The sequence below is a fragment of the Solanum dulcamara genome, chromosome 8, assembly GCF_947179165.1.
Source record: "Solanum dulcamara chromosome 8, daSolDulc1.2, whole genome shotgun sequence".
Classification (NCBI taxonomy): domain Eukaryota; kingdom Viridiplantae; phylum Streptophyta; class Magnoliopsida; order Solanales; family Solanaceae; genus Solanum; species Solanum dulcamara.
In genome coordinates, this window is record NC_077244.1 from 59,846,991 (window position 1) to 59,867,984 (window position 20,994).

At 32.6% G+C, this 20,994-nt stretch overlaps 2 protein-coding genes across 2 annotated transcripts; both read right to left on the minus strand.

Annotated features, from left to right (window-relative positions):
* Window positions 1-9,762: 9,762 nt before the first annotated feature.
* On the minus strand, window positions 9,763-12,230 carry LOC129901474 (1-aminocyclopropane-1-carboxylate oxidase homolog 1-like). The gene is made up of 3 exons (XM_055976667.1): window positions 11,656-12,230; window positions 10,639-10,960; window positions 9,763-10,193 (listed from the first exon to the last, which is right to left on the minus strand). Exons 1-3 carry the CDS (start codon window positions 12,165-12,167, stop codon window positions 9,942-9,944), a joined length of 1,086 nt encoding a protein of 361 aa, XP_055832642.1. The 5' UTR covers window positions 12,168-12,230; the 3' UTR covers window positions 9,763-9,941.
* Window positions 12,231-16,050: 3,820 nt separating this feature from the next.
* LOC129900010 (zinc finger BED domain-containing protein RICESLEEPER 2-like) lies at window positions 16,051-19,229 on the minus strand. Its single transcript, XM_055975000.1, has 6 exons — window positions 19,082-19,229; window positions 18,045-18,464; window positions 17,154-17,768; window positions 17,028-17,062; window positions 16,245-16,275; window positions 16,051-16,109 (listed from the first exon to the last, which is right to left on the minus strand). The coding sequence occupies exons 1-6, from the start codon at window positions 19,227-19,229 to the stop codon at window positions 16,051-16,053; spliced, it is 1,308 nt and encodes a 435-aa protein (XP_055830975.1).
* Window positions 19,230-20,994: the final 1,765 nt, after the last annotated feature.

Sequence of the window (20,994 nt, forward strand, 5' to 3'; positions counted from 1 at the left end):
AGACCAAATTTAAATGTCTGTTTATCTATACGATGCTTGGAAAATCATCAGAAAATTTAGAAGACATTCTTGGCTTCATATTGTATTATGAGATTAAAGCCCAGAGGGCAGAACCACTAATGCAATATGACTTCTATGATTATAACCATCATTGCTTTTAACAACCACAGACCTTTCCTTTATATCTTTTGGTCTGAATATTGTTCGAAAAATCACTTAAAATATTTTGAACTATTTGAATTAATCTATCCTCCATTTGCTTTTTCACCCCCAAATGCCAACCTTTTGGCTTTACTATGCCTTTATTTTTAACACCTCAAATTTTAATCTCAAGCAACAACTTCATTTATGACATATCGCTTATTTATTGATCACTCTATAATTAACTTTAACTAATTAAAATCCCCATCCATTACCTGGATCAGCCTTCACTGAAATCTTAAGCACTAGTTCTACATATAGTCATATACATTACAATTTACATGCATATGCCTTTGCCCAAATGTTTTTAGGGAAAGTACGCAAAGTGTTCATCAAAAATAAATTAATTCTATACTCCCTCCGTCCTATATTATTTGTCGTGTATACTAAAAATAGTTGTCCCAAAATAGTTGTTAATTTAAACAATCAAGAGAGAATTAATTATATTTTTCCAACTTTACTCTTAGCATTAATTATTCTAGAATTAAGAGGCACATACATAGATAAAAATCACAGAATTAATAAGGGGTATATTAGTTAAATAACGCTTCTAATTAATATTTTCTTAAGAATTGTGCAAAATCTTATCATGACAACTAAAATGAGACGGAGAAAGTGTATCCCAATTTGATAAACTAATTAATTATTAAAATACCCATACGAATAAAATATTTACTCGAGTGCCCACTCTCCTTTGCAACTGACCGATGCTCAGCCTACACTCAAGCACACATTAATTTACGGAAAAATTACCTATATACACAACTTTATTTATCAAATCTTCAAATATTCTTTACCATTTAAAAATATTTCAAACCCCCCTTCTTTTTACAGTCAAAATTCATTTTCTGGATACATAATTACTTGTTCATTAATGTATCCAAATTAATGTATCCGGGTACCACAAGATGTATCCGAATGGACTATTTTTTCGAATTAATGTATCCGGATAATTGCTACCCTCTTTTTCTTTTTAGCTCAATTGATTTATTAATTAATGTATCCGGATACCATAGGATGTATTCGGATACATAATTTCTTTTTTAGCTCAACTGATTTGTTAATTAATGTATCCGAATTATGTATCCGGATACCACATGATGTATCTGGATGGACTATTTTTTAAGAGATTTATGTAATATTAAAAAGGGGTAGGGACAAATAGTAATTAGCTCCTTAAATTATGTAAGTCTTAAATTTTTTACTTAATTTATATCACTCAATAAATTCAAATTTCATGCTTTTGATTTGTTATTTGTATCTTAACTGCATTATATTTGACGTCTTCATGGATCTTTTTTATTTGCCTAATCCCAGTTCATCTTTTGATATTTGCTCATGTTGTAACTTGCAATATAATTAATTGGAGTTCTATTGTTTTAAAAAGCTCAATCTTGGATAGGAAAGAGTGAGAACAAGGAAAAAATGGATGAGGAAGATGAAAATGCTAGTAGGTTCAAGGTACGTACTTTCTCCCCTGTATATATTTTTTAGGGCCAAATCTTAGCAGGTTGAAGTATTGTAGTTTATTTGCTATTTCCTCTGCTTTGTATTAATAAGTTGAGTTCAGTGAGCTTATAATATCAACATAGAGAAGTTTATCAGCAACCATATGCATATACTAAGTTTCGTTAATTTATCTTGATTAATCGGACTCTAATACCGATACTAGACACCATATGAGAGACCAAATAAAAAACACTAGAAGAGCATTAATCACAAAACAAGCTGTGATATGTTTTCTTTTTCTTTTGTCATTGCTATAGTAAATGAGTTTTAAAGTGTTTTATTCAAATATTTAAAGTTTGTGCTACTCTTTTTGCCCATTGGGTATGTTGTTGTTTGCACTTTTCTATGACTAACTTTAGATTTTACTATAACCTTTTGCAGATTGGTGTTGTTAGAAAATACGGAGCAAGAACAATGGATTGTGTATTTTTAGATTCGCAGCGAATTGTTGTTGTTGCTATCAAGAGAATTAGCCTCTTTCTGATTTTTGTCTTTCTGTTTTTCTTCTTTTTCTTTTCAATTAACTTTTTCTCTCATCCATTCCTATTAACAGAAGATTCCTTTCTCCTTTTTAAGTATGAGAGGTTGAGCGGTTGTTAAATTGTTCCCTCTCTTTTTTCAAAAAGGAATGAACAATAACCGTTCCCTCCTCCTAAATGTTAGGTTCAAACAATTTTAATTTAACTATTCTGCCTTTAATTTAAACCAGATATATCCTTTATTTACAGATCGGGTCGGTGCATATGGGCGACACATGATCCCAAAACAATCTTACATCTCCCACTTCACACATAATGGACAAGACTCGAGCCAGTATCACATCAACTAGACACACAATTCATATGACAAATAGTTCGTGCGACCTGTGAGCATCAAGGCTTGCCTTCAAGGTCTTATAAGCCCTATATAGAAATTCAATCACATATGGAAATAATTCACTATTAATATGAGAATATCAGTACTCACAATACCCCCAAACTTTACTGCATCAGTAGTTTCTTATTTGATCCCTCATCCTCTTTAAGAGGTGAACTCGAGTTTAGTTTTAACTTTATATACATAATTACACTCGACATCTACATACTCAGTGTGACAGCGGCTTGTGTACATAAGCCATATTATTTCAATTTAATTATCTTCCCTTTCTACTCGAATCTATCAGTCTCAAATCAACTGCTTTCGTAGACATGTACTGCATTGATGAATCATTCATAACTATTAGTGACATGCTAAAGTAGAAACATTGATTGAAATTTCAAAAAATAGTGAAAGGTCAAATGGTATTCTAATGAAACGTTTAACTTTAACTTTTCAGGGTCTCACACAATGAAGAAGCAGGGATTATTCTTTCATTAACCCATTGGTCGCTTAACACACATGGTATGAAACATGTGCTACGATGTTCTTACCTTATCTTGGCACATATGTCTCATTATCCTTCATTGTACAAACCTTGGTCTAGACACCTCTTGATGTCTAACCCAAGTTTCTCTCTTCAGTAATTCTCAAAATCATTTTCTTAGAGATACTCTTGTCTAGTTTTAAAACAAGTCATAATATGACAGTGAAAATTATCTCTTTATGTTCTCTGACGTAAGAGTTGATTGCTCGTGTGAGAGAGCCAATCTCGCGACTTGTTCGACACATTTTGTTTCCAACACATTATCACATGCATATGAGATATAAATTCAATAGTCTTATATTGATGAGAATATTATAACAACAAAGTTGTTTTACTATACAAATCATATCCTACGCAAACCTAGAGCATTAACATGTGTCAAGATCCCAACCCGTCGTGACTGACAATCACTCTAATCCTCTGGTGGGAGAACCACTAGCATAACCCAAAGCTCACAACATTCACGAGATATAAGAAATTTGAAGATGCGGAAGCAGGTTTAACCAATAAATAATATTGTGTTCTCATAACTTAAAAATGTCCAATTATCAACCCCAATATATACGGAATTTAATTCCTAGGAACTGAAAGTCGAAGGTACTCTAGCAGCAGAATTCTCGTTATATGTGGGTTGGACGGCAGCAGCAATAGGTGTAGTGTTCACTCCCAAAACATCCATTTTAGGGTGACATGTCGTAGAAGTGTTTGTTGTTTTAGGAACAGATTTCATTATAAAAAACAAAATGAAATCCAAAAATACATTTTGAAAGGATTCCCAGTTTAGACACCACTCACCCCAAATAAAGGATTAGAATATATGGTCACTATTTGATTTCATTGTTATCATCCTATATTCATTATTTCCTACCATATGCACAATTTATTTTGGATATACAAATAATAAAGTAAACTTGATTTTCACAAACACCCAGCTCAAAAAGATTTTATTTTGGAGAAGAGAGAATTAAAGAATTAGGAAAAAAGGAAAATACTAAGAAATTAACTTTTTGAAATACAAGTTAAAATATTTTGAAAAAATTTATTGGCACATAAGGAATAAGAAAAAAGAAGAAGTTCGTGAAGGCCAAAGTTTAGTAAAAAAATACAAGAAAATGCTTAAATTATGTAGCTATTTAAAGAATTTTCATAATTCTTTGAAGGTGTGATAACCTTTATTATGTCATAACTAGATATATTGTTTAAATATTTCATTATCATTGATATATTGTTATATAATAATAATAATAGAGTGTTAAATAAATAAAAGATAAAATAAAAAATAAACGAGTGTCAATGCATCTCATTTTGTACTAATTACTCAAGCTTGCGGGTTATTGTTAGTGAACTTTTTCAAGTTTGGTGTTCTGGCCAAACAATTTATGATTAGGTTCAAAGAATAGGTTATTCTGTGTACGCTCATGTCATGATCCAAGCTAGACACTAAGTGTGACACGACTATTAAAATTTTGAAGGACTCCAATCAAGCCTCTTAGCATATCATACATGAGCATGCATAAGGTAAATAATCTATAAGGCTAAAACATAGATGCAGAAGTAAAGTCTCAACATGAATATCTCGATAAAAGAGAAATAATTCTCAACTTAAATGGAACGACAACATAGACTCTATGAACATCTACCATGTCTCTACTAGTCTAGATGGGCATAAGACAAGCTCCTAGCTCACCCAACATGCAAAAGAGAAAATTCATAAGGAACAATGTAAAATAAATGTCTTGACCTCGAAACATGAGGACTCACCAACAATATGAGAAAGTAAGCTCAATCTCTAGCCACGAGTAGGATGTGCGTGATGGTCGTCGGACCCTACATTATGATTCAATGTAAGCAAAAAATATGCTTTAGTACATGGAATGCACTAAGTATGTGAGAAGCATGGATGAATAATAATAATCAAACATAGTCAATATGAACATGTGATGCATGACCAATATCTTAAAACATGAGTAAAACTTGAAAACATTTGAATATCATATCATAATCATGTGGTCAATGCATCATAAACATCATAAGAACTTATATCATTTCATATACCTTTGTATGGGATAGAACTTTAACCGACATATAAGACCATGCGAGCTATAATATGGAATCTGATATAACTCCACATCGAGAAGAGAGAGGCTACTTTGCCAAGGTAGACTCCGTGAGAACCTTCTTTAGCATTAAGTTATATGTGTATCTGCTAGCTAGGCCATATTGGAAAACCTATGCGGGCAATATAGTTAGGGACTAAAGTTTGCTACTAAGATTCTCTTGGGTCGCTACTTGAGCTTTTGAACCGAACCCCACCTTAAAGTTTTTTCGGTGCTTAGACATTATCCCAACAGAATTCATAAATCATAGTCAATAACATCATTAGGAATGGTAATAATAGATACCAACCCAACATCATAAAATAGTCATAAGAATAACTCATTAACACGAATTGATTTATACAAGAATGAGAAAACCTTTCAATTCTTATGAATTCATGAGTCGAAATCTTTCACCATCTTTAACATGAGGATGTGAGGAAAACCCATCACAATCTTTATACATCATTGAAAACATAATTCATCATCATTCATTACCTTGCATGAGTCACTCATAAGCCTTGATAATCATTCATGAATCATTCATAGAAATCCTTTCTAAATCATGATCATAAATCCTTAAAATCATACTTGAAAATAACATATGACATGAGTCCATAAAAATCAACTTGAAATCACGCAATGTAACTTGAATTATGCATAATTAGATCAATAATAATGAAATAGACCATAATTGAGATGACCCAATGCAATTTCATGAAAATTAGGACTTAGAAGAAGAATTCACAAAGGAAATTAAAGAAGAACCTTGAGACTCCGTGGATAGAAGGATCTATGGATGAATTCTCACATACCTTAGATAATTTGAACCCTAGATGCACTTGAATTGGAGGGTTGAGCTTGAAACCCTTGAAATCTTGCTTGAGGAAGAAGATGAACTTTGGGAGAGAATTTTAGAGAGAAGATTTGTGTTTAGGATGTTAGGGAGTGAATGAGGGAATTAGGCGGACTTAGGACAGTTAATAGAATAAGATTAATCCCCAAACACCGTCCAAATACATTAATGAATTAATAGGGGGGAAAATCAAAACACCCTTTTAAATTAACTAAACGGGTTACTTGCACCGAAGGTCACCAGGACCGTCAAAGTCACCACGGTCCATGGTGATGGTCGTGACCTGGATAAAAAAGTCAGACTTCAGAGATCGACTTTCACGGAGGCCACCACGGCCCGTGTAGAGCTCCACGGGTCGTAGGAGCCAATCGTAGTCGCACTTTGAGTCTGGGGTCTTGGGGAATCAACTTCACGGACGGGTCCATAATCCATTGAGTCCACCATGCCCCGTAAATTCAGTCGTGGACCTTTCCTTTTTTTCTCAAATTTCTAGGGCTCCACCACGGTAGCCTTTCATGACTCGTGGTCCTTTTCAAGACTCGTGAAGGACTTTGTGAAGGACCCCAAAAAGATGCAACTTAAAAAATCCTTTTTTAATTCCACTTTTCGACTTTTCAACTATCGAGGTCTTACAACTCAAATTAAAACTTGTAAAGGGGTTGGATAGCCAATCTGATTGCCTCCCAAAAGTGAACCCCTACTTAATTTGAGCATGTTCGAGGGCTAGTTGGGGGGTAAAAAATGGTGTCCGGCCCAATGCCTTCCCATGAAAGAGTTTCGTCGAGTTTGAAAGGATCAGAGCTGGGCGAATTTTTATGTTTTTAAATAATTTTGTTTTTTGTTTACGTTTGAAGTGCATCCTTAAATCTGTACTCATCTTTCACTTTAAGTTGGTCAAACTTTTTCATAACGGGTTAATTTGGATAAAACAGTACAAGTCACTACATCTAGGCTAAATTAACCCATGACGAAACTTCGTAATATATTTTTATAATAATAAATGTATTTAATAACTACACAAGTTATTAGAAAATTATTGCCCAACTTATTGTTCTTCTATCCACGTGGCAATATTACAAAGGTAAGACTTGGGAAAAATCGGTGATAATGAAGAAGTTTGGACAAATTAGGAATTAGTCCCTACGTCCCTATTTACTTGTCAAATATTTCCTAATATGATTTATATTTTTACTTGTCAATTTTGACAAATCAAGAAAGGATAAATTTTTTCTTCATATTACCGTCAGTTTATTAAAATTGAATTAATGTCTTTGAAAAATGTAGTGAGAAAATATGTTTAAAACTCTATCAATTAAATGATAAACTCATTATATCAACCATTCTTTTCTTAATAAGTGTGTCAAATTAAAATTTAACAAGTAAAAAAGGAACGATGAGAGTACTTTTTGATCGGCAAGTAATGATTTGTAACAACAATTTGGTAGTCAACACTGTTGAAGTAAAGAGGAGTTATTACGCTCTAACTAACATGCAAATTTTTGCAATCTTACTAGATTATCCATCCAATTTACCGAATCAAAAATGGCTCGTATTTGAAAGTTCTTTTTTTCTTTGAATTTTGTTGTTGTTGTAGGTAGAGTGAATGAAGTAAATTCAGGGTATCATGTGAAGGTTTTCGGAAACCCAATAACTTTTACTCAAACCCCATAACTAAAAAGAGTAGTTGGTTCAATGCATAAAATTAACCCTGTCGAGGTTCTTTCCTGCCTGATGGGGGTAGATTCGCTTGGAGTCTTTTTCAACTTCTCAGCTTCCTTTTACGAAATACCAACAGTCGCTCCTTCATATGCGCAACTTCCAAACCTCAACTCCCTTCAAGCCTGTATGTAATTTTATCTTTCAATTTGACATAATCGATAACTAATCAATAACTGTTAGTATATCCCTATCGAATCAATAGATATCTTTTTAGTTCGGTTAGTGGTTTATTAGTATAATGAAAAAAATGATAACCGATAAGTTTAACCATCAAGCACAAATACAATATTCAACCAAACCATCATACAAGCACCCTTACCAGGAATCCACCACAAACTTAAAATCCTGAATTCGCTTATGGTAATTGTATTCAAGTTAGTTGCATCTACCTTTACTATTCCACTAGGTAGTTGCAAATCCGAGAGCCATGGCCCTTGAGTCAGATAATTTAAGCACCCTTGAGTACAATTTGCAAAATCTTTCCTCGTCTTTAGCTTATCTACAAATTCCTGAGGCTGTAATATAATGGACCTTTTAAATAAATAATTTCTCCTCAAAGTCTATGAATGTTTGATACGAACACAAGAATTTGATTTGCTCTGTGCATGATACAAAATGCACTAACAAGTTGCAGTCCCAAAGCCATGGCCTGTAAAATCATATAAACATTATTATTATTATATCACCAAAAAAAGAAAGTCAGAATGCCTTTGGATTTTGAATACAACGTCAGTTAAAAATACGTTACTCATAATAACGCTTTACATAGTTTCTCCCATTTGAATCCTTTTTGCAAAAAAATAAAAAATAATCCCTTTTATCATTTATATTTTCACTCGCGCCATACGATTCTTTCGCGAAACGATCTTGAAACAGGATCAAAAAGCTCTCGACTAAAATTTTCATATATATATATAGAAATTTTAGTGAGTATGATATATAATTAAAAGTTGGCACTCACAAAGGCATAGTAACTGCTGATCAGTTAGTTAACTGACAGGGTGCCACACCCAATTATGCCATGGTTCGAATCCACTTAAGGATAATCTGTCTAGTAGTTTTCTTTTCTTTTTTGCCTTTACCTTTACTTTTTTTCTTCTTTATTTATCTATTTATTTCCTTTTTGTTTTTAGTTTTGTATTTTCACTCTCTCCTTTGCAATTCATCTGTTAATTTATTTTATCTAAATTATTTCTTCTTCTTCTTTTTTATTAAAAAAATCTCCAAATATTTGATTGAATGTGATTTTAATTTTTCCCTCTTTTATCCCTTTTAAAGTACATTTTATCTATTGAGTTTTATTCTTCGTTTCTTAATCTTTTAAGGAATAGAAGCAAGGGTCATAGTGTGCTAGTTATTAACTTCTTCTTGTACTTTGTAATTAAGAAATTTTTATTTTTGTTCGCAAATTAATTTCTTTTATTAATGTTTGTAAATATAATTTGTGAATTTTTATAATGAAAATATTGTCTTAAAGTCTTTACTTTAAGTTGATGAGATTCCTTAAAAAATTGCTTTGCCTTTTTTATATATAGAGAGAGAAAACTCGTGATAAGTTATAATTTGTTAGTTATCATGATTTAAGTACATTATGTTTGAATTGAAAGGGTATAATCGCCTACTTAAAAATTTAGTTTTCTTCTTTATATTTTCTCATTTTTGCAATAAAATTTGATTGGAGTCTAAAACTCATACCCAAATTAGTCCAAAATGGATCGAACTGGATGAATGTATGGCCAAATTCAACGTCCACCACTAAGAATTGCCAGCTCCAAGATTAACAACACTCACCAAATGGTAACAAAATTCAAGAGTTTCATTGAAATCCATCCAACAACAGGTCTCTAAAATTATCCAATTGTCTTTTTCCGAACATCAAACAGGATAATCATAAGGTCTGTTTTACTGATGGAAATCTCTAAGTTAATTAACAGTAAAAGCTAATTGTATAGTGTCTTTCCTTGAGTACATGAGCACTGTATGTAAAGGAATTTTAGTTAAGTACTCACTTCTCTATTAAAGTACTCTCATGTATAAAATATGTAGAATACAAATCAAAGTTACAGTAGACACCCTTCTATATATGTCTTAATTCCAGGCACAACAGTTACATATATAACTGATTGTAGGATCTAATAGTTCCAGACAGACAAATGTTTCATATCCTAAAATCTGACAAAGCAGATTTCCCTCCTATCCCTGTTGCATCATAATGAACTGAAAAGTCCTTCACACTAGTTTCTCTATACCTCGCCGGATTATCTTCTGATAACAACTCCTTAATTGGTCCATAAACTCTTGATGATAACGAGTGACCCGTGGTAAAGAAACAGGCCACCGATACTCTTGGACCAACATGGCTTGCCAGTACTCTGTGTGCAATGCTCTTGAATTTGTCATTTGATATGAGCTGGAAAGTTTACACAAAACTGAGTTAGTTAGCACATTTCAAATTCAAATCTAAAAATATGCCAATTCATGAATCATTCCTCAGAACCCAATGTAATCCCAAAAATGGGATCTGGAGAGGATAGAGTTTACGAAGGCCTTACCCCTATCTTGGGAGGTGGAGAAGTTGTTTCCGATAAACCCCCAGCTCAATCAAAAGCATGACATGCTTTGATATATGAGTTTATGCCACAAGAGCATTAACTCAGGGACAGAGCCAGCTTAGGTCTAGGCGGTTCATCCGAACTCTGAAAAATTATACTATTTATACACAGTTAAAATTATTTTTTATGTATATATATAGAGTAAATGTTGAACCCCTTTCGGTTAGTTTGTGTGTTCACTTCTTCATATTTTGAACCTCCTTAATAAAAATAATGACAAACTCATATATAAGAGACAATTACCTGTAAAAGTTCACCAACATTTACTACTAGTGCACCAGACACAGGAGGAATATGAACCCAGTAATTATTATGAAGAACCTGAAGGCCTCCTATATGATCTTGTAGCAGCACTGTGAGGAAGTCACTGTCTGAATGCTTGCCAGTTCCAAGAGTTAGCTCTGGCTCAGGGCATGCTGGATAATAATGGTACAAAACAGCAAGCCCCTCTGAACAACCGATATCATTCAGATAGCTTGGGTTGAGGCCAAGAGCTTCAGACACTAATTCAAATAAAGAACGACCCAACTTCTTCACTTGCTCCGCGTACTCAATCAGAATATCCCTGCAGGAAAAAACATATAATGTAACAGTTCATAAAACTATACTTAGATATCCGAAATTCTAAATTGACAATCTCCTTTACAAGTAATTTTAATCACCATCCAATTACGTTTACTGGCGGAGCTACTTTTGTCCAGTGACACCCCCTTTGCTGGAAATTATGTAGCACTATTGAATTTTCTTGGCTTCTTCGTGTATTTCCTTCTTTATATTTTTACTCTCTTTAGTGAAAACTTTGGCTCTGCTACTGATTACTTTTACAAATGACATTTAGACTATTATGCCTTGCTATATCTCAAGAGAAGTTGGGAATCTTAGCAGCTCAATTGGCTGACTACTTGAATCTTTCACCTTGTTGGTGAGGATTCGATTGCCCACATTGTAATCTCCTCTCCCATTTCCCCTTCCTCTACCCCCACTTAAAAAATAAAAAAAAACCTCAAGAGAAGTTCCAATTTTCCTGGCAAAAGCATTACAACAGAAACACTACAAATTATATATTGGAAAAAGCTTCAAGAACTTTGTTTGAACACCCTGAAAATGCTACATATACTTATCTACTTAGCTTTAAGGCTTAATTACTAGACAAGATAAGTTTCAAAATATGGTTGAAATTCGTCAGGATTTTCATTAAAGAAATTCAACATCTACTCTCTCTCTATATATAGTGTAATTTTCAGACGAAGGAGTAGATACCTGCAAGCCTCTGGCAATTCATCAGCAGAAGGAGGCTGTGGAGCCATACTGCAATAAGTAGTATCCCTCCAGTTAGCTGATGCAGACTTAAACAGATCAAAATTGCTATTATGTACCACTCTTTTCGATGAATCCCTCGTATACCATCGTTTCTTCACCTTAGTATCTTGCTCATAAAATCTCCTAACACCATTCAACATTTCCTCCAAAACACTTTGAGGAATTCCATGATTTACCACTTGGAAGAAACCCCACACTTCCGATGCATCCCGTATTTTTTCGACGATCTCCCTACGTTGAATTGGATCTTTACCGATGCCATCCAAGTCTATAACAGGAATACTGAATTGGTTTTTTTCAGGATCCTTTGAATATGCATCTTGTGGTGTGTAGAAAATTCTTGGGACTTTTGTAATTCCAGCATCAACTAGTCCTTTAACACCAGCTTGTGTGTTATCAAAAGCTATTAATTCACTTGTTCTGTCATCGCTATGTTCATCTGTGACGACCATTTTCTTCTTCTTTTTTCTGCTAGAGATCAAATCAAATCTCAAACAGGAGGAGAAGAAAGGAAATACTCATACTAAATGACAAGAGTTTTTATTAATTTATTCTTATCGTATAAAGCAAAGCATGGGCTCATTTGCTTAGGTGGACTAGATACACGAACCCTGCTAATATGGCTCAATATTTTATTTTATTTTTTGCTCAATTTACATGATACAGTCGATATTTTAAGTTTTTAATTATGATAATTTATAATATTTTTAAGTAATTTTCAAATAATATATGTTATTTTCTCTGTTCTAATTTATATAACTTTGATCAGAATTTCGAGAGTTAATTAAATTTTTTATATATTTTTAAAAATTTTAAATTATTAATTATTGTGATATATAATATTTTTTACGTAACTTTTAAATATATAATGAATTCAAAGAAAAATAAAATAAAAAAATTAAAATAAAAAAAGTATAAAAAATTTAAAATGCCCTCGATCAGAAGCATATGTCGACAGACAATTGCCTGATTCTGACCGCATCTATATAATAGTAATAAAATAATTTGTTGACTATATAATATTTTTCTAGGTAAATAATTAGTTTTAGAAACTACATTAAAAAAATTGTTTAATTTATAATTTATTAGTAAAACAAAAAAGATTACAGTGAAAAGAGATATTGTTGCACTCTTGAAATAATTAAGGACGTCCGGCATGCTTCTGACATAATATTATGATTTGGGGTATAAAATCGAATTAAATCGTAAATTGACTCAAATCGAAAAGAAAAAATGATTAATCATTTGGTTTGATTTGGTTTCGAAAAAAAAAAATGATTAGTCATTTGGTTTGACTTGGTTTGATATTAGAAGAAAAAGCTTGATACTTGAGTTGGGTTGGTTTCGTTTAAATTAGAAAAGGTCAATCCGACATCAAACTAACCCGACATTATATATATAATTTTTAAGATTTATTTTGTACATAAAAATATTTACTTTGATATAATTTATAAATATTTCTTATATTTTTTCATAGTTATTATCTTTTAACATATTATTTTAAGTTTGAAAATTAGAATTTTGAGTGGTCCAATGAAGATTATAGTCCATATATATTACTAACTTTAATAAAACTCAAATCAAAATCAAATCAATACCAATGCTAACAAAGAAAAAATTATTCAATACTAAGATGACAATAATGTTGAATATTTGTTCTCTAGTTTACATTGCTTTACACAATTAAAATATATAACCTAATTTTAGTTTTTCTTTAATGTTTTTTTTTTCATCTTGGAGGTCTCAAGATCGAAATCCTTTGCCAGCGAAAACAAGGGGTTTGCCTTGTGGGTTGAGCTCGTCGCTCCAGCCTTGTCTAGTGCGGGTTACCTCTTCTGTGTGGTTTGCGAACTATTGTATAAAAATGGAGGTTTTACCCTGTGCGCACCAAAAAAGGTAGCAGTTGTGGGTTTCCCTTGTCATAAATAAAAAAGTTTTTCTTCAATGTTAGTAATGTAATTAATACTTATTAGACTTATTTTAGCATGATTTAATACTTTTAAATTTTGATCATTTTCATTATGACATATTAATTTGTAATATTTATTTTATGTGATTTCATTATTATTTTTGGGGGATAATAGTCTGAAAAAACTTTGACGAAAATTGCTATTACAATACTAAACTTTGGACGGGTCCTATTCTCCCCCTATACTATTTAATATTGCAATTTATATGTATATATGTGCCCAGCTGGACCACTGCGTATATACACGCACGACGGATGCGTAGAGCATGAAAAAAATACTTTATGAGCCTATCATTAACTGTCACGTATCAATAAATTTAAAATTTATTTTGTAATAATATTCATTAACTCTTTTTACCTATTTTGTAATAATATTTTTACCTATTTCTTCTTCCTCTAGTCTTCACTTATACACAAATTACCATAGCTCAAAGAGGTAAGCTTTAACGAATTATTTTCTTTAATTTCTGATTGCTTTGTTTGTCTTGTTTGCTCGATTTTTAATTAGGTCTTCTAATTTCTTCTCTCTAATTTTTGATTTTTTTTATTAGGGTTAGCCATGGAAGAGGTAAAATTGAATTTGAATAACATTTGTTTTGAGAAGGATGATCCAAAATTGAATGAGGAAGTGAGATGCTTTCATGGTTTGTTACTCCCTTTAAAAACTTCTTGGTCCGATAATAATCCAGGCAGAAGATTCTAATTTTACCTATACTATGAATTAGAAAAGAGTAAATTTTTTCGTTGGAGGGATGGTGTGGTTAATGAACAATCTAAGTTCATCATTCCAAAGTTGGTGAAGAAAATGAATGACATGAATGAACTATTAATTACAAATGCGAAGAAAATGAAGGAGATGGAAGAAATGATTGATTACAATGATAGAGAAATTATGGAGATGGAAGATCAATCTGTATTTATCTAGTTAGAAGAATAATATAGTGCGAATGAGGTGATGGAAAATGCAACAGAGAAATTGATTGAAGTGAAGAAGAAAGGGAGTAACTACTGTAGCTTCAATAGAATTTTCATATTGTGTCTCTTGATCTTGTATGTTGTTGTTTGGATCAAAATAGCTAGTTGAAGCATTTTCTTGTGTTGATGTAAGTTCTAGAGTGTTTATGTTAGCTAGTTTGTAAGGTTGAACTCAATAAACTTGATTTTGTGTTGAATGTAATATTCTTGAAGTCAATGAACTTGATTTTGTGTTGAATCCTTGTTTCTATGTTTTAACTGAATATTTGATTTAATAGATGAACACAAAGTGCAAACACAAAGTGTTAACACAAATTGTTAGCACAAACGGTTAACACAAATTGTAAGGACAAATGGTAAACATCCATTAATAATAGCAAATTTAACAAAAGTGTTAACACAAACTGTAAGCACAAACGGTAAACATCCATTAATAATAACAAATGTAACATAAGTTGGTTCATACAAAATCAGTGCATCAAGTCAACATAGATGTATAAGTGGAACCATCACAACTTCCAAAAATACAACCTTGTTAAACTAAATTAGATTGTATGACAAAAACAATTAAACTAAATTAGATTGTTTAAATAAACATCACCTTTGATCTTTTCCCTACTTCCATTGTTCCTTGGAAATTGAAGAAGCCATTTTCTGTCTTTTGTTCAATCTCATCTCTTCCCTCATCACTTTAAGTTGGTTTGTTGTCATTGCTTTTTTCCCCTTCCACCTTACTCCAGTTCTTGGTTTGAAACTAAGGTCCAAGTAACATCAGTACACCTTATTGACTGTCCAGAACTAGTATGTATTATCCTACTACTTGGGAGTAGGGGTGCTTATCGGGCGGATTGGACGGATTATTATGCTTAACGATTTGACTTAACGGTTATCGGCTTTTAAAAGTACTAATCCGCTAGCCAACCTATAAGATATCGGTTGGATTGGTATCTGATTAGCAATTATTAGACGGTTATCGGGCGGTGTATCGGTGGTATGATAACATGTAAAATTTCTGCTACTTACTTCAATTTTCCTTCACAACAGGCATGCACAATGTAATTTAGGTAAGCAGATAATCAATGTCATATGTGAAATTGTAAACAGATTAACAATAATATATAGGCTTACAGGCTACAGCCACTTAAAATTCACACCTTCACAATATATTCACAATATAAAGGCCTACAGATCAGCCACCAGTCCATGTCAGTCAAGATTAAAGAAGAGTTCACAGTTGACACTACACAACTTGACAGTCTCTTGCTCCTGAAGTGGTGCAAAAGATCATTATCTATTGGAAATTTTCATCAGAAATGCATTGAAGACAACCTAAGTCATAAAACCACTAACATATAAAAGCAACTGTAACTCCATTACTGATCAAAATCAACTCAAACAGCTTTCTGCTCGTCTTTCTTTTCTTGTGGAAACACATTCTTCTTTAGTTCTCCTGCATTCAATAAATGAATACAAATCATATTAAAGAGACAAGCATGTATGCGCACACATAGGGAGTGAGAGAGAGATAGAGAAACTCGATATTTAAATCTACTTTACTATATATTTATTCCGGCTTGCATTATACCTTCAGGCTTCAGCTCCTGTAACTCATTCAACTGCAACCAAATATGGAGGAATGGAATTAATAATTATGTGATATATCAGCTAAACGAAAACATCTTTGAAGTAGTTTAAATCTGGACAATAATCTTTGAAGTAGTTTAAATAGAAACCAAATGATCGACAATAATCTGGACATTTATACCAAATGATTTAGAGTTTAAATCTGGCTCAAATGGAACTTAAGAGAAAGATACATTGAAAATAAACTAATCTAAATTACCATGATCATTCAAACAAATAATTGCAGCATGCTCAAAATGATAAGCCCAGAAATGCAATAAACATCAAAGACTCAAATAAAGTAAATTTTGGCGAAAATGTACATGTAAGCTGCCTAAATGTGACAATTATTCAGCCTCGAGTTCATCCTAGAAGACACAACTATTGACGAATAGCAACGATATAAGTAGTAGGATCCCAAACATAGCAGATTAGCAGTATCTGAAAGTCCCACCATAATCTATCATCTATTAAATACCATTCAACTAGAGCTAAAAAAAATTCTAGAAAGAACAACGTATAAAACTGCAAATAAAAGAACGCTAAAAATAAGAAGAAAACTTCACAAAAGTATCTGTTTAATTATTTATATTGAAACAGATAATGTCAAACACTTGTCAAATGAACAAAACAATAACTAAAAGCAAACAAAAATGCTGAAATAAAGAGAAAATTACCTGGTTTTGGGCAGCAAATCTGAACTCGACCAAAACGACGAGAACATATATATTTATATGTCAACTACAGTAGGTGTAGGGTATTTTCCAGCGCTGGCTAAATCTGAAAAGAAAATTATCATAATGAGTCATGTAATAAGTATAAACCATGTACAACAATAATATACAATAAATATAATAAAAAGTATCATTACCTTGTTCAAGCTGTTCGAGATTATCAAGATCTTCCTCAACGCTAACAGATTGTTGTAATTTTTCACTTTGAAGCCAATTTTGAAGACACACTAGAGCTTGCACTAAATTAGGAGTCAATGAACTCCTAAATGAATCAAGAAGACGTCCTCCCATACTAAATGCAGATTGAGATGCTACACTTGAAATTGGTACAACTAATACATCACGAGCCATTTCAGCAAGAATAGAAAATCTAGCTGAGTTCATTTTCCACCAGTTTAGGATGTTAAATTCTTTACTATCATCCTCAATTTCTTCACCCAAATATTTATCTAACTCCGTTCTAGCATCCACACCTCCATTCGCTGTTTTATAGTTCTTTAGATCTTTCATGAATGATTCTAAAAGTCCTGTACTTTGGGTACTTACTTGACTGTTAGAAAGCCCGAAAGTAGAAGTGTCCAATGAAGAGCAAGGTAAAGATTGAGCAAGCACGCTACCTTTTGAGTTTGATTTTACATACTCGCTAAATAATGAAGTCATGTACTTCTTTATTTCTGCTTGTATAGATGGCCTTTTTTCCCCAAACATCTTTACAAGTGCATAGCTAACTGATTCAAGCTTGTAACGAGGATCTAAAATACACGAAATGAAAATTATCTTGTTCATTTTTGCTGGATCTCCCTAATACTTATTAAATTTTTCTTTCATCTTTTTTGCCATATCACTTAAACTAGTGTCTTCGCTTGCCATCAATTGATTCAAATAAACAGCAACAACACAAATTTCAAGAAAATAAATATTTGATATAACATAACGTGATCTAGATATTTTCAAAGTAAGAAGATAAAATATCTCAAGAAATCTCGTAATTCTTTTCACATGGACCCAATCACTACTCAAAAGATCACCAGCAATGATTCCAATTTCAACATAAGAATTTTTAAGATAATGTTTCAGACCAATTTCACGGGAAGCATAATTTGAAAATGCATTCTCAAATTCAACAGCCCTACTCAACATCAGATGGGTGGAATTCCACCTAGTTGGAACGTCTAAGCATAAAGATTTTTTGCAATTGAGTTGTTCATCGTCAAAACTTTCTTGAAATCTTTTCAACCTCGCAGGGAACTGCCTAACATATCTAACTGCATGTCTAACACGTTCTATAGACAAAGAGCATTCTTTTAAACCATCCTGAACAACAAGATTCATGATATGAGCCATACACCTCACGTGAAGGTGATTACCGTTCATCAAATTAGTTCCCATTTTTGTTAATTGCTTAGACAATTCTTTCACTGTCACATCATTTGAGCTTGCATTATCAACTGTGACAGTAAAGATCTTATTTATCTCCCACTCACGTAAGCACCTACTAATACCATTTGCCATATCTTCACCTTTATGGCTAATAATAGGATAAAAATTAAGTATTTTCTTGTGCATGTTCCAATCACTATCGATCCAATGGGCAGTGATACACATGTAATTAATCCTTTATATAGAAGTCCATGTATCAGTGGTAATACAAATTCTCTGTTTTGTTTCTATAAAATCCTCCTCAACTTTTGTTTTTCTTCATTAAATAGATTAAAACAGTCCCTAGTTACAGTACTACAGGAAGGGATCCAAAAATGAGGTTGAACCATTTTTATAAATTCTTTAAAACCTTCTTTTTTGACAAAGCTAAAAGGAAGTTCATCAACTACTACCATACGACATAAAGCCTTCCTACACTCTTCTTGGTCAAATTTCCAAGAGACAACAACTACATCATCTTGACTACCCCCCAGAATAGATTTAAAGCCTATGGTTGATTGTTTTTTATCAACAAGAGGAGTAGGAAGTTTAGGACATGTCAACAAATGATCAATAAGAGTCGACGTACCATCTCTTGACTTAAAATAGTACAAAGTATAGCAATGGCTATATTTTGCTTTCGTACCTTCGAAAGTTTCAACTTCTGTACAATAATCCCAAGCAGCAGACCTTTTTCTACTTCTTTTAGCACTAGCTGACAGAGTTATCTCAGCATGACTTGCTGCATTTGAAGCTTCACTTTCACCTATCACCTTATCACTTTGTTCAGCCATGCTAGAAAATTAAGAGTTTAAGACTTTGCGTCTCTGTATTCATAGATAGTCGAGGGCTCAAGATATTAAAGCACAACAGAAAAATGTTTTTCCAAAATGAATTGAAGAGAAAGATGAAGCTTTAACAAACACAAAATATATAACATCAATCTTTTTACTGCGAGAAAAATAAAATTATTTACTTACTTAATGTGATCTCCATAGTTTTTAGTTTCAAAATTATACAATAATGTTTGAAGGTCATTTCAGATAAGTAATAGTTTTAGTAGTTTTCACTAACAAAACTTCAAATGTACTATTTTCATGTTCAAACACAACTTTAACTTGTAGACGTTTTCTCAACTTAACTTCAAATACCATTTTTTTTTCAAATATAAACCATTCATGTCCAAACACCTACAAACCATGATGAGAAAGTTCATATTTTTGATGAGTAAAATCATCTCACATCATGGAGAAATAGGGGAAAATTAAACAATCTTTACAACTACATAAAGATATCATCAACTCCAACATCAATGGTAGCTCTACCCTTTGACTTCATTTTGCTATTAACAGATGAGAGTTTTAAGATTGCTTTGAGAAAAAGTTGCTTATTTCATGCATTATAAGTAGTCGAGAGTACACAAAGAACAAGAAGAAAGCACTACAATTTTGAAAGCAGCCTTACAGTTACAGATGTATAAGAGTTGAAGAAGCCTTACTGCAAATTCGGCGGCCTAAAGCTCTGTAGAAGAGTTGAAGAAGAGTTGAGGACAAGTAGCTAAACCTAAACTAAAGAGGCAGAAGATGGAAGTAGACAAGTTTGTAGAACTCAGTAGAAGAGTTTAGGGGCTTAGGGCTTCTGCCTTCTAGTTTCCACTTTAAAAGTATAAATGGGCCTGCCTATTTAATTAAATTGGTTAGGCCTGTTTAGTTAAATGGGCTTGACCCTTATTTTAGGTTTACAAATAAAAATTATCAATATTATACATATTTTATATGTTTAGGGATAAAATATATTAAAATATAATAAATTTTTAACGGATTAACGGTTTATCCAATTACAAAATTGAGTAATTCGTCCCTACAACGATAAGCCATTAATTATAAAATTTAAATTTATTCCCCACCTGCTAATCCGATAACCCAATACCAATAAGCTAATTTTGCGGTTGGGCTATCGGTAGCGAACGATTTTGAACAGCCTTACTTGGGAGTCCATGCTATAATATGTAGGAATAAATTTAAGACATAAATATTAAAAAAATTAATACAAAGTTAACAGAACTTTTTAGGACTTACATTATATGTTGTAAAATCATTTTCAGTAATGAAAACTTTCATTCCAACTGTTCTAGACCTTTTACTAGGTACTGCATTGCATTGAGAATGAATAGGTGAAACAGGTGAATTTGGTGGAGCATTTGTAGTGTAACTTGTTGGATTTTCAAACCACTCATATAAAGATGCCCTCATTGGCATTTCTATGCCACTTAGAGGTGTTTTCCTAGGCCTTCCAATGTATTTTCCTCTTACAGTTGAGAAAGTGGAGGTAGAAGCAATCCTTTTAATTCCAACTGCTCTTCCAATGCCTCTTCCTATTATAGTTGAGGAAGTAGTTGTAGCAGCAACCTTTTCAATTCCAGCAGCTCTTCCCATGCCTCTTCCTCTTTTAAGTGAAGAAGTGGTTTAGGCAGTAGCCCTTCCAATTTCAACAGCTCTTTCCATGCCTATTCCTTTTTCAGGTGTAGTAGCAACTCTTCTTATACCTCTTCCTGGTGCT

Excerpts from the sequence above, each read along its gene's own strand:
- LOC129901474 (XM_055976667.1), bottom strand. The coding sequence starts at position 12,167 with ATGGTCGTCACAGATGAACATAGCGATGACAGAACAAGTGAATTAATA. Across the intron at positions 10,961-11,655 it reads GAATTGCCAGAGGCTTGCAG|GGATATTCTGATTGAGTACG; the intron begins GTATCTACTCCT and ends TTTTTCCTGCAG. Across the intron at positions 10,194-10,638 it reads ATGTTGGTGAACTTTTACAG|CTCATATCAAATGACAAATT; the intron begins GTAATTGTCTCT and ends TAAACTTTCCAG.
- LOC129900010 (XM_055975000.1), bottom strand. The coding sequence starts at position 19,229 with ATGGCTGAACAAAGTGATAAGGTGATAGGTGAAAGTGAAGCTTCAAAT. Across the intron at positions 17,769-18,044 it reads TGAAATTGGAATCATTGCTG|ATCCTCGTTACAAGCTTGAA; the intron begins GTGATCTTTTGA and ends CGTGTATTTTAG. Across the intron at positions 16,276-17,027 it reads GAAAATACCCTACACCTACT|TTGAATGAGTTACAGGAGCT; the intron begins GTAGTTGACATA and ends ATTTGGTTGCAG.